The 13,647-nt window shown below is 37.9% G+C and overlaps 1 protein-coding gene across 3 annotated transcripts in view; it reads left to right on the forward strand.

Moving 5' to 3' along the window:
- The first annotated feature begins 305 nt into the window (after positions 1-305).
- fgd5a (FYVE, RhoGEF and PH domain containing 5a) overlaps positions 306-13,647 on the forward strand; it is a 41,472-nt gene continuing 28,130 nt past the window's right edge. For 2 of the 3 annotated variants that reach the window (XM_058791940.1, XM_058791943.1), the window contains exons 1-5: positions 306-1,097; positions 3,160-5,855; positions 11,372-11,489; positions 12,782-12,840; positions 13,305-13,335. In XM_058791940.1, coding sequence (XP_058647923.1) covers positions 3,229-5,855; positions 11,372-11,489; positions 12,782-12,840; positions 13,305-13,335 — 2,835 coding nt within the window. In that variant the 5' untranslated portion in view covers positions 306-1,097; positions 3,160-3,228. Of the gene's footprint in view, positions 1,098-2,684; positions 2,848-3,159; positions 5,856-11,371; positions 11,490-12,781; positions 12,841-13,304; positions 13,336-13,647 lie in introns of those variants that run through there. The other variant, XM_058791942.1, reaches the window with a different exon arrangement.

Raw genomic sequence — 13,647 nt, forward strand, 5'->3', positions numbered from 1 at the left:
CCTGGGCGTCCCCTGTTTGGATTATTTATAAGAACTGTTTTCGTCTAAAAATACTCATTGAATTAGTGATCTCCTATCAGTTTGGAGTTCCATTAGGAAAAATAGAGTCTAAATCTTGAATGCAGTAATTCCCCAGTAGCGTTAACAGCAGCACCTTTGTTCATTTGTTGCTAAGGAAGCGTTGCCTGTTGTGCAGGAAAGAGGGATAGCAGTTTCCTGTTATGAAGAGAGGTTTTTAAAGAGCTGCTTTCCTCCAATCAGGCAGCAGATGATCAAAAAGGAAGCCTGGCCAAAAGCATTTAGAGAAACTGATTTAGAACATGTTTTTAGGAACATTTGTTTGCCCAAATCACAACAGTCTTTGATAGGCTACCAACAAAATTACTGCATTTTTATGTTTTTTTTGTTATTATTTTTATAGCTAAAAAATTAACCAGGGCACAGTTAACGTAATGTTAAATATTCTGACATAGGCTAGTTAAAGATTTAAGCCACCTTTTCAAGGCTATAAATCTAAATCGAATGACAATGTGGTGATACAAACCCACTTTGATTAGAAATTTCGAGTTATTTTTTATTGTATTGTATTGTATTTTTTTCTGTGAGAGCAAGAAATTCTGTAAAAGATCCTCTAATAGGGACACTCGTGACAGCAATGGAGCAGCTGTTCGTGAAAGTGCCGTACGCAACTGATGGTTATTGGCTTTAGATGTTTTTCTCTGTGGTTTCGGTCATCGATCCTTGTATTCCCGTGAGGGAGACTCGTTGTACCTCCTCAGGAAGCGCGCGGAAAACACCTTCAGTCTTCACGCTCAGACCGGAGCGCGAGCGCATCTCTCTCATTCCTTCAGGCGGGAAGCGCGCTGTTCTGAAGAGACCTGCTGCAACAGTCGCTAATAAAACTGATATTTTTTTGGAAGCACGCCGTCGAATTAGTGATGAAGTGTTCCATGTTTACTTCGCAGGCTTTATGACATATGTCATTGGAGTAAGTTCACGGCACCTCTGGATATATACTGTTGCTTCGGCGGAATATCAAGGAATAATGTGGAAATATTTCAGATGCCATGGTGGATGACATCCGACAATGAACGCTGGTATGAAACCAAATAGTTCTGAGTAAACTTTTCAGTACAGTTAATTTATTTGACTTTTTATGTGAAACCTAAAAGGATAATAGTCAACAGCCAGATCATGTCCACAGTTTTGCAGGGTATTTTATGAATGCATATAGCCTATACTGAAAAAAGTATGACATAAGAAGTAACTGTTTGTCCTTTCATCCTGTAGTAGTCCTTTTAAGCAAATATCGATAATGTTATTATAGTTCTCCATAGAACGACAATGCTGTATTCAGTTATTTTCCCTTCATTTCTTAATTGAATAACATAATTCACACACGCATACATACACATGTATGTAATTCACACACACACACACACACACACACACACACACGCACAGACACAGCCTATATGAAGAGTTCAGATGCAAAAGCCTCTAAGTGCCATATGACATTTTCATCTAAAATTATCATTTTTATTAGGCTCCTATGTTTAGGTAGGCTACAGTAATTTTACTCTAATGGCAATGTGTAGGTCCTTTTCTATGCAATTAAAGTAAAATTTAGAAGAAAATTTCAGATGGCACTTAGAGGCTTTTACATCTGAACTCTTCATATATATACACAAATATATATATATATATATATGTGTGTGTGTTTATGTGTGTATATTTATATGTGACCCTGGACCACAGTCATAAGTGTCAACTGAAAACATAAGCTTTCCATTGATGTATGGTTTGTTAGGATAGGACAATATTTGGCCGAGATACGACTATTTGAAAATCTGGAATCTTGATCAAAAAATCAAAATACTGAGACAATTGCCATTACAGTTGTCCAAATTAAGTTCTTAGCAATGCATATTACTAATCAAAAATGAAGTCTGAATATATTTACGGTAGGAAATTTACAAAATATCTTCATGGAACATGATCTTTACTTAATATCCTGATGATTTTTGGCATAAAAGAAAAATGGATAATTTTGACCCATACAATGTATTTTTGGCTATTGCTACAAATATAGCCCAGACTGGTTTTGTGGTCCAGGGTCACATGTATATAGGCTCTTGATTTATGTTAATTTAGTTTGTCCTGTTCACTTTCAGCTGGTAGGACTAAATTAGCAAAGCACTTTACAGCCCATATCTTAGATCATGTACTGATGGCTTTGCACAGTGAGAGTTTGTTTCTCCCTTTATTCCTCCCATTGTGTTTAACCATTTGTTTTAAGTGAATTCTTGTTGCATAATTCATATCCTGTTATTTTGCCAAGGGGACCTTAGTTGGGATGTTGATGTTTCTCTTTTTATTGTTCTTAAACGCACTGAAACGACCTTTTCAGCAAAAAAAAAAAAAAAATCTAGTCTGGGGGGTTGTGTGTCTGGGTGGGATTTTTCACTGGAGAGTGAATCATGGGAAGTCTGACGAGAAGGAAGTGTATTTGTGTTGTGCAAAACTGCACTCTTGTAGAAAAAAATGGGGAGGGGGGTTCATGTAGAAGACATGGTGCGCTGTTAATGTCCTTCCCCTTTGCACTTCCTGTTCACAGTCCTTCCAGGAGAGTCTGCTGGAATAGTTAATTAGTCGTGTCAGGAAACAACATCTTAGCAGGGTGAGCACCAAGTGCATGGCGAGTTTAATAGGACGTGCGTCAAGGCAGGTAGCAAATAACAGGAAAAGACAAGGGGTGTATGAGTTTTGTTAAGAGAAAGGGTGTGTTTCACCAAAAATTATCTTCAAGTTAACCCTTTTTGAGAAGATGCACTTGGAAATCAATGGGTGAGATCTTATTAGTTGTTATTAGTTCTTTTTCATTGTTTATAATTTTTATTATTTTTTACGGCTGTGAAAATGCTATTTGGTGTGAATGGACTGAGCAAATAATCACTTCATTATGTTTTAAGTTTAGAGGTTGCAGTTCATCAGTCAAATGATCAATGTAGATCAATCATGCTGCTTTAAAGGAGCAGCTGATCTCATAATGGCGTATTGTCAGTCAGTTTGTAGATTATTTCACTTATTTTTATTGCAAGGGCAAGGATATCCAATTCAGCATCGAAATGTAATTTTCTTCTCTCTTTCTATTTGCAGATTTTTAGAAGTAATTCCAAACTTATCAACCAAAGACAAAGCCAGACTATAACTGTGTGCTCCACCCTGATGTCAAGGCCTTGTCCTTCCACCCGAGGTCCTAAACCTCCTGTGGCACCCAAACCAAGGTTAGCCTCTGAGGTGAGCCAAAGCATTGTGGGCAATGGGGACATAACATCCTCCGATAGACTGGAGCTGAACCAGGATAATGAATCAGATGTCACACAGGATGAAGCAGACACATCCAGAGAAAACTGTACAGGTGATGACGTGGACTTATCTGACAAAGAGTTTACTGTAAATTATGAGACTAACCATGACACAAGTTGCTACAATGAAATAGAGGAAGAATTACAAATGGCAGTGGATGAAACACTGGGAGAGGATGAAGGTAAAGTTCATCAAGCCACTGAAATACAGCATTCAGCTTCTTCAGATTTATCAGAAGTGGTCGATGAAAGTCTTGTTTCAGGAGATGAGGACCACAGCAAAAACACTGATGATACCAAGCCAGCTGAGAATGGAGAAGATACTTATAATGTCCTTGAGGACACCTGTGCACTGTCTGAGAGTGAGACGCTCATTAAAGATCAGCCTGCAGGTGAATCTCAAAGTCCGTATGAGGAGATTGAGGACCCATCATCAGGCGGTTTTTATTGTGCCAATAATCAATATGAAGAGGACACTAGAGCAGGTGCAAAATATGTTCATGAGGCACAAGAAGATGAGACTGGACTTTCTTCAAAAGCTACAAACTGCAGTCAACCCTCACTATGTGAGGAATACCCTTATGATGTTATTGGCACACCGGATGACAACAGCACTTGGCAGGCTGAACGTGCTACCAAAGACCCATCTGGACGTTTCAGGTTTGCAGAGGAGACAGAGGATGCATTCGAGCCCTACTCTGTCATTGAAGTTGTGCCAAGTGATTTGACTTGTACCTCTGATCCAGAAGCAAGATGCACTGATGATGAGTCCAGCAATGAGAAACCTAAAGACTCTGAGATCGCAACAGAGGGAACGTCAAACCAAGAGCCTTACTATGTATCATCGAACGATGTGGCAGAGTTAGAGGAGGAACAGGAGAAATTAGAAAACGGTGTCTCTCAACCTGCTTCTGAGGGTCAAGAGATGGCAAAAAATGAAGAAGTGGATGACTATGCTGACATCAAAGACAACGATGGTGATGATCAGCATGTGGAGTGCGTGTCGTCTGAAGATTACGTTGAGATAGGAGATGAAGATGAGCCGGTAAACATGGAGAGGAAAACAAAGGGTAAAAGTATAAGAGAACGATCAGCTAGAAGGGGACAAGCTCAGTTGAGTCAGAGGAACAGCTGCCAGCCACGTCTCAGACTTTGCAACATTACCGTTCCTGCTGACTTGGATGTAGGCAGAACTCCAGAACTTACAAACCGTGTGGTTTTTGCCCACACCACAGAAGCATTTGAAGAGGACATCGAAGAGCTGGACTGTCATATTGTGCCTTTCTTTGAGGACTCAGACACAGAAAGTGAGGAACACATTTACGAGGAGGCTGGCTTCGACTCGGAGGGCGAGAATTTTATCTCTCTGGACAGGAAGAGCATTGTGACGAGATCTCGCTCGCTTTCTGGGAAAGTACCTGGATATGTTCCTGAGACTGTGCCTGAGGAGACAGGCACTGAGTACCAGTCTCACGACTATTACACTGTGGCTTTGGACCAGAATGGAGTTCCACATCCCAAGCTTTCAGATGAAACAGAGGAAAACCGTGTAATTCCCTCGTTGAAGCCAAGGCGCTTTCTTCTTTCTCCTCGTTCGCTTTCTGTTGAGGGCAGAGATTTGCCATTCCCAGGGTACTTTGAGGGTGAGAAATCTCCTAGAGTGGAATGCAGATTGCAAAGAAAAGATGACACACTTTCTTTGCCCTGTGTGATTACTTCCTCTGGAAGCTTTTCTCAAAGAAGTCACCAGTCCTCCAGTGGTGTGTCGACACCTACATCTCTAGTTGATATCCCACCACCCTTTGAGTTAGCTTACATAACTAAGAGGCCTGTAACCAAAAGCTCTCCATCACTTCTAATCCAACACGAATCTCCTGACAACCCCCAAAAGAAGAAGACTTCGTTTAAACGTTTCTTGGCTTTAAAATTTAAGAAAAAATCAGAAAGCAAAGCCCGTGGAGATGGCAGTGTCCGCTCTTCCAGGTCATCTTCTGAGTCTAGCCACCACGGGCCAATTCGAGTGCTGGAGCTTGATCGAAGGAGTACAAGCGACTCCCCACAGCTTCAGTCCCGTGTGGGAAAACCACAACGTAATTCAGAAATACCTACCACTTTTCTGCTTTACAAAGAGAGGCAAAGAAGGCAAGGTGCACCCAAGAGTTATAGCAACAGGGGTATAGCCAGAGTGGAGTCTTTTGAGGACCGCTCTCGGCCCCCCTTCATGCCCCTACCCCTCACTAAACCACGCTCCATCTCCTTCCCAAGTGCAGATACTTCTGATTATGAAAACATTCCTGCAATAAACTCAGACTATGAGAATATTCAGATTCCACATGGACGACCCACTCGGGCAGTCACTATTACAGAGTTCTTCGATGACCACAATCGGACAGCAGCACCTGCCAATGAAAATGATGGCTATGTGGACATGAATAGCTTTGCAGGAATAGAAAACAAGCCCACCACGCAAGAGCAAGACCCTGAAAGGTATAGTCAGGTTTTTATACAACTACATACTTAAAATGAACATTTTCCACATTGGTAATCGTAAAAAGGGATCTGAAACAAACTATATTAGGAAGACGTATTTCTGTTTAAGTCATCAAACTCTAGCATAAGATTGTCTAGAGAGTTATATTTTAAATGCTGAAACACCTTCCTCTCAACACAATGGCAATATCATCACACAAGTCTGGAGGAAGTGCTGTCCAAAACAATGTTAACAGGAAATTAGGCAAGTGTTTGGTCACTCTGATAGCTCAGCTTGAGCCTCTCTCTGTCTCAGAATATTTTCTGTAATCTTCCTGGCTGAGTAAACAAGACTTAAGTATTACAGATATTCTAGAATATATATAATGAAACATTGGAGAGCTAGATACAGTATACAACAAGATGTTGTCCAACATTGCTTTTATGCAACAGTTCTTTGCAAAAGTTAATAATAAACAACTTAACATTTTAGACACATTATGCTCCAGTTGTTTTTCCAATCAAGAATTGTTGCAAACAAAGCTAAAGCAAGATCAACATAGCTGGAAAGCCACTAGCTGTTGTCTAAAGTAGTGTATAATTATGCAAGCTGACTTGCCAAACACTTAGGTGCCGTGTTGCACATGTGGTAGTGGAGCAGCCTGTGGCGTTGAGATTCATGGGTTGGAAAGACGGACTATGTTTGCAGGGTAGCTTATCTGATTTTCTCATTTGCAGGATTTGATGGTACATTTGTTGGAGTACCCTATCTGTGTGAGAAAGAATACAACGCAATTGTTCAATGATACAAATAGTATAGGAAGAAAGTGGATTAAATGTTAGGGCTATTTTTCACCTTTATTGCAATGCTCTCACAGCCTGATGCAGCTGAGTGGAGGGGAATAGATGAGAAAACCAGGGAGAGATTTCTGTCCTCTGGGTGAGCATTTTGGTAGCATGTAGTGTTATTAAGCCAAATTCCCCATGTGTGTTTCTTTTATTGGGCTTTTGGGAGATTTGAGGATTTACAGAGGTTTAACGACGGATGACTTTCTGCCCTTCCTTTGACTGTATGACCCTCTCTGCTCTCACTTTGCCACCCTAGAGTCATCATTAGAAACCTCTGCTCGATTACCTCCAGTGTAGTCTAAAGACCCTGACTTTTTCAAGTGGCCTCTGGGTAGATTTTTAATCCGATTTTCAGAGAAACACAAGGGAAATTTCCAGAATTGCTTATTGGTATTGTTAGACTTTCCATTGTTTATTGCTCATTCTGCAGTTTTATACATTTTTCATAATTTTATTCAGAATGGGAGAAAATCTATTTTTGTATTGGCTCTGTAAAAAAATATGTATCCAAATACATATAATTATATATTCACTTCCTTTAGATTTAAATTTTATAGATTATGCATACATTAAGCATTATAAATTTACTTTCTTAAAGCTCATCTGACAGTACAGATTTAATGCTTTAATGCAAAATAAAATACATTACTTGAAGTTAAATAAAGTGATAGCTTGATATAGGTTTTTTCCCCCATGGAAACATTTGGATGTTACCCTGGGCCATAGTGTTTATGTGCCACACTTTTAAGCATCCTCCATTATTCAGAAGATGATATGGGAGCCAGGGACCTTTTTCTGGTGACATTATTGACTCATTGTGTTGCTGTGCAATCTAACAGCATTGCATGTTTGCAAATGGGCCTATGTGTCTGCACCATTAGCCTCTCTGTGTCCCAAGAGAATCCTCCGTCACTGCTGATGTTCTGTCTGTTTTTGTTTGTCGTATTTTGAATGCTTGCAGAGAAAAATTGACATTGCTTCTTTGGTGGATGGAGACACAATGACAGTAAACTCTTGGTGATTGATTGCAGATGCATAAAAAATAATATTTTTTCATGCCTAAGCCAATCAGAGGAACGTTTTGTACTCATTGCTGATACCAAAGGACAGTGGGTAGTGTGAGAGAATGATTGAGGAAAGATGTGAAAGTCCTTTAGCATAATAGTGTTATAGTTATAAATAGCAACTAGTGTGTTTAATATTGACTATTAAACCCCCTATATTATGAAATGTTTGTCTATTCATATTCTGAATAATCCTTATTTTGAAAAGTATTCATGCGTCAAAGACAAAAAGTACAATAAACAATAAGTGTAATACAGATTTTTTTAATATTACATTATATTATTACTTTGGCTCTTCATTTCCATGGCACTTATGCAATAGTTATAGAAAAGGAAAATTACAACAGACATACAACAAACACAGCATTAAACATAATTGAATTTTTGTTGTTGTTTTTCAGTACATTAGATCATGTCCTGTTTAATTAAATAGTTTTTCTGCACAAAAAAAAAAAAAAATCATACTTTTTACCATGATTTACAGAAAACAGCCACTAAAATGTAATTCAGTGTAACAGTCTTGTCAGGCATATTTACCACAACAGTCAGTTTATGACATATTAAAAAACTAATTAGTTTTATCCCAAACACTACTTGTAATTTTACATGTTTAAACTTTGCCACTATGCTATTTTGGCCATGTGTCAGCAAGATTTAAAATGCAATAAAATTTAGTATGCACTTATTTTTATATATATTTTAATATGTACAGGTCGGAATAAATATGTTGTTTAAATTTTTACATAAATATAGTCCTAAGTGTTACACTGAATGACAGTGGAACATTATTTTACCCACATTTTGACATTTTATTTTCCCAGAACTTATTTGAAACCTTTACTTGCATTTAATGTGCTTTCTATATATATATATAAAATCACTTTTGTAAAATTTCTGTTGATGTGGACTTTAGAATGTCTTTGACCCTCATATAGAATTTAATCATCAGAATTTTTCTGTTATTATATTATATTATATTATTACTTTGGCTCTTCATTTTCATGGCACTTATAAATTATAATATTATTATGCAATATTTATAGAATAGGAAAATTACAATAAACATAGCATCAAACATAAAAAAAGGAAAAGAGTTTGAGATACTTAGAAACATATTTTGAAACATACTTCCAGATAATTGAGAAAATGAGCATATCTTTTAATTTACGTTCTAAGTGCCTTCTGCATTTTGATGCTCACAAAGTTGGGTGTGGATCTGGCCTGGTCTGGTCCGGTCCAAATTGGGCCTGGTGCCCAGGGCTCTCAGGTCATTGCCAGGTTATCCCAAGAGGGGACGCACCCAGCCAATGAGCCTCCATGCCGCTGTTTACAGGAAATGCAGGACAAGGGCGAGGGGACAGGGTCAGTGGGATGGGGTGGAGACAGGCAATACCGATCTCCCAGACTCCCCTGCGACCCAAACAACAAGGCGAGGTGTGGCAGTCAGGAAAGCAAGGCTACCACAAAGATGTTGTTGTTGTCATCGTTCCCAGCTTTCTCCATCTCTTTTCTAATATTACAGTAAAGGCAGGGGCCAGTGTTTGACTTGAATGCTATTTACAATGTAAATATGTACACATTTGTCAGAAGGCAGATCATCTGAACTAAATGTAACCATTTTAAAAGCCATATTTAACATTACAGATAACTTAAATGGTTCTGAAATGATGACTAAATAAACAAAAACCCCATTTAGAAATGAAATTAGACCCTTTTTTATCTGTTCTGAATCTTAGCCCCACCAAACTAAAGTCAAGCAAGAATATGCATCTCTCGGTTCACACGTGCTGCTCGTCACTTTCTCCTCATCTGCATTCAAATACGTTTTGTTAAATGAAGTCTGGTAATGAAGTCATCTCAGCGATGCTTATCTTCTATAATAGCACTATTACACAGATTCAGACAGAGAAACACTGGGGTTTCTAATGTATATTTTATTATCAAGAGTTTAAATCAATTGAATTACATATAACAAGCCTCGAGGAAGCATCAGGCAGTAGGACATATAGGTGTGTTATAGGAAATCATTGCACTCTCTTTGTAATTTTCTGCAGTAAATTTAGCTCATGGGTACCTTAAAGCAAACAGCTTAGAGAAGTACTTTGCTCCATAATTGCTTCTCATAAATGGTAATGTTGAAGTGTCAGGAGGATTGTGTAAATTGTCACTTTTGGGAGATGGAGAGATAATATACAGTAGGATTGATGCATGTTTTTCATGACATTTTCAGAATTTTCCAATGCCTTTTTGTTTGTTAAATTTGTATTTTATTATGTATTTTATATTGTACTGTTTCTTTTGTGATATGTTCATATTGATTTATTTATTTTACTGGACTATTTTACTATTTTTATTTATTCGATTATTTTGTTGTATTATTTTATTGTTGTGTTGTGACAGTCCCCTCTGCATGATGCAAAATCCATATGTATTCATAAAAATATCTTAGTTTTATTTGATTTGATCCTGGAGAGCTACATATGGGCAGTTTCAGCTTGAATTTATTTGAAAGTTGTTTCAGATGAAAGAAGAAGCTTGTTTTGTCTTATGCTAACCCTCATTCCGATTTCACTGAAAATAGAGTCCTCAGCTGGTGAGATCGCTGAAGATTGTAGTGACGTCCTGCCAGAAGGCTCCTATATGCTTCATCTGTGGCCTCTAAACGAACTGTCCCCTTAGCTCGCCCAGTTCAGCTGGCTATGAGCAATGATGAGCAATTTCCACTTCCAGCTGCAGACATTGTGTGTGTGCAGTGTACAGTGTCCTTGAGTAGTATAACACCTATCTGGGCACCTCTAAACCTTTGGTACATTGACAATATGCACACACAATAACTTTAATTGCTTTGAAATTTGATTCTGTTCAACACCACTAATGCAAAAGACAGAAGAGTTGCTTGTTAATGCCTGTAGATACAGTAAGTGTAAGCACAAATGCACTCAAGGTTTCCCTTATATGTGCATTTGAATGTACCCTCCACAGTATATAAGCAGCTTCACTATGTGCACATTTGCATATGCTCAGGGCTATTTTTTATTTTTTTTGGTTTAAGTGCTCACCACAGGATCACCAAGTCAGCCCTTCATGCCCAACCGTAAATTTCTTTGCAATCTGGCCCCAGCCATCCGTGTTACTACTGTAAGGAGGATCAGGGGAGAAAAAAGAATTATTCTCACCAGGTCTTGTTTAAATGAAGAGGGGGAATATGTTTCTCCTTGGCGAAGGGTAATTTCTGCTCGGCTAGACACCAAAGTGCCCTCTAATATAAAACATTGTGCTTTGAGAGGGTTTGTTCCATAGTTTTGGTAGTGGGCTTTGTATCAGTAGAGATTAAATATAAATTTACACATTATGTTTAGGATTTTTAGCCTAGGATAAAAGCTGAAAACTAAACACAACTCATTAAAGTTTCTGCGTATGAATGATGTGCACGATCTCTAAAGAAGAGATTTATTAACTAGCAAATAAAAATGGGCCAAACATGGTCCCTTTCAAATTAAAAGTGTACCATTTTCATAATACAGGGTCAAAATCCAAGGTTAAGTGTTGTGTGAAAGCCTACAGTAACTTACCCATAGTGATCATACATGTAACTCTCTTTCATGTTTCATCTATTCACAGTGCCTACACTGAGCCATTCCCTGTTTGTTCTGTGTCTGCCACTGTGTCCAATGAAGAAGACCATGGACGCACATCTGAGGAAGAGGACGGTTGTGGAGACCACTGCCATGACCGACAGGTCAGCTATTATATAATATAGTGGTACATACACAAACCAAGGTTATAAATAATAAATTATATTTTAAAATACATTCATTTAAATTGTAAATTGCAGAAAATTTGAGAGATAAAGAAATATTTTAAAATTATTTCAGTTAAACATATTGCAACATTGATTTTTCAGGAATCGCTTACTATACAGTACTTATAGTACAGAACTTTTAAAACTTAATACAATGTACATATTATACACTATAATAAAAAATATAAAAAATATCACAGTACTAATGGGTCTTTAACATATTTAGCTGATTTTATATTGTAAGAAGGCTTAAACTCATTATTTTTGTGGGTCCCTGATATCAAAAACTTTTATAAACCCCTGTGTTATAGTTTAACACACAGTAATACTGTATGATCTTATACTTTATAACTATGTATACACTTTTACTGTTGTACCTCTTCTAACCTTTATACTTTTACTCAAGTAATAACAGCTTTGCATGCTAAAGTAGATAAAAACAAGGACCCTCCCTGTTAAACTGGAATTCCCTGTGTGTGCAATTTTTGTGAGATCCAGGTTCATACGTCTCCTGGCAGTCAGTTTAGCGCTGCAGTGAGAGGTGGACCCCACCCCTTCCCTCTGCCACTGTAATATCAGCCGGGGCCCGGCCTTGTGACGCCTGCTTCCTTGTTTTCTTCGTCTTTAAAAAGAAAAGAATATCTGGGAGTAACCTATCCCAGCCTGATTTCAGCATAACAACAAGCTGGAAACAAGCCAGCTGCACTGTAATTAGTTTTATTATGGATTTTTTATATGTGCATAAAAGTGACCCAAGCACATATTAAAGACTTTATTAAAATCTAAACATGGATATATCAGTACTAGCAGTGAAGTCCCAGTCATGCAGTCATGTTCTCCTAAATATGTCCATTCAGTAGTAACACTCGTGTTCAGACAGCTGTGATTAGCTTGCAAATCAATGGTGGATTTGTGCTTGCCATGAACACAGTGTCTCATCCATAATGCATCTGTGCTTAAAGCGGCACGTCCAGGAAAGCTTTCTCATTTACGTTGTGCTTTAATGAAATAATCAGTCTTCTTTTGACAGGATTGTATGAGAAATTAGATCAGAACATCCACTCCTCTCTCGCTCTGTCTCCATCTATGCATCTATCAATATTTTTATATATAAATATCATCTATATATTTCTCTTTACCATGCTCTGTGACTGAACTGTGTATACTTGAACTCTTTAAACACTGGGTTTCTTCATTTATCTGTCATGGCTCTTTTCTGTCACTCTCAGATTGATGGCCGATCCAGAGCCTACTATGTTGCCAAAGACCTGGTGGACTCAGAAAGAGAGTAAGTGTTTGTCTTTGTCTGGATTTAAACACGTTCCAAATACATTCTAGTTGTTTTTCATGTGATGTCCTTCAGGGATCTTCTTTATCCAGACCCTGTCCACATCTTTATCACTGTCTAGTCTTATTCACTCAACAGCTCCTCTGATATTCGAACTGACAGCCTATTACTGGACTGTCTGCCTTAAGATACCACATTTCAGCAGCGGCTCAATGAGTCATTAAGTGTGAAGATTTATTAAATGTGATCCACTATCTAAGCAAGCCTGCTTTTTCCCCCTAAGCCCTTCAAATGTATTTGTTATGTATCAACTGGCTTCGTTAATCAGCTGTCTAGATGTTGGCATCACTTGGATGATCAGGAATATATCTGCTTGACAGAACTGAACAGCTGTTTTTGTTCTAAGTCTATTTGTTTTTATTTGTCTACTAACAGTAATGTCATCTCTTTTTAATAATCCACAGACACGTGAAGGCTTTACAGATTCTTCAGGAGGTATGAAAATCTGTTTTGTTTATGCATAATATTCTGTTTAATTGTGGTCAAACTGCAGTGGTCGTAAGTGATATTTTTGCATACATTATCATTTGAAAGTTTGGGGTCAGTAAGATTTTTCTTTTTTAAAGATCTTTAATATTTTCATTTACCAAGAAGCATTAAATTGATTGAAAGTGACACTTAGAGGAAAGATTTCTAAACAGAGGAAAGAAAAATATTAAGTAACACAACCATTTTAATCACTGATAATATTAAGAAATGTTTCTTGAGCACCAAATCAGCATATTCGATTGATTTCTGATGAATCAC

Source organism: Onychostoma macrolepis, chromosome 11, assembly GCF_012432095.1.
Source record: "Onychostoma macrolepis isolate SWU-2019 chromosome 11, ASM1243209v1, whole genome shotgun sequence".
Taxonomy (NCBI): Eukaryota; Metazoa; Chordata; class Actinopteri; order Cypriniformes; family Cyprinidae; genus Onychostoma; species Onychostoma macrolepis.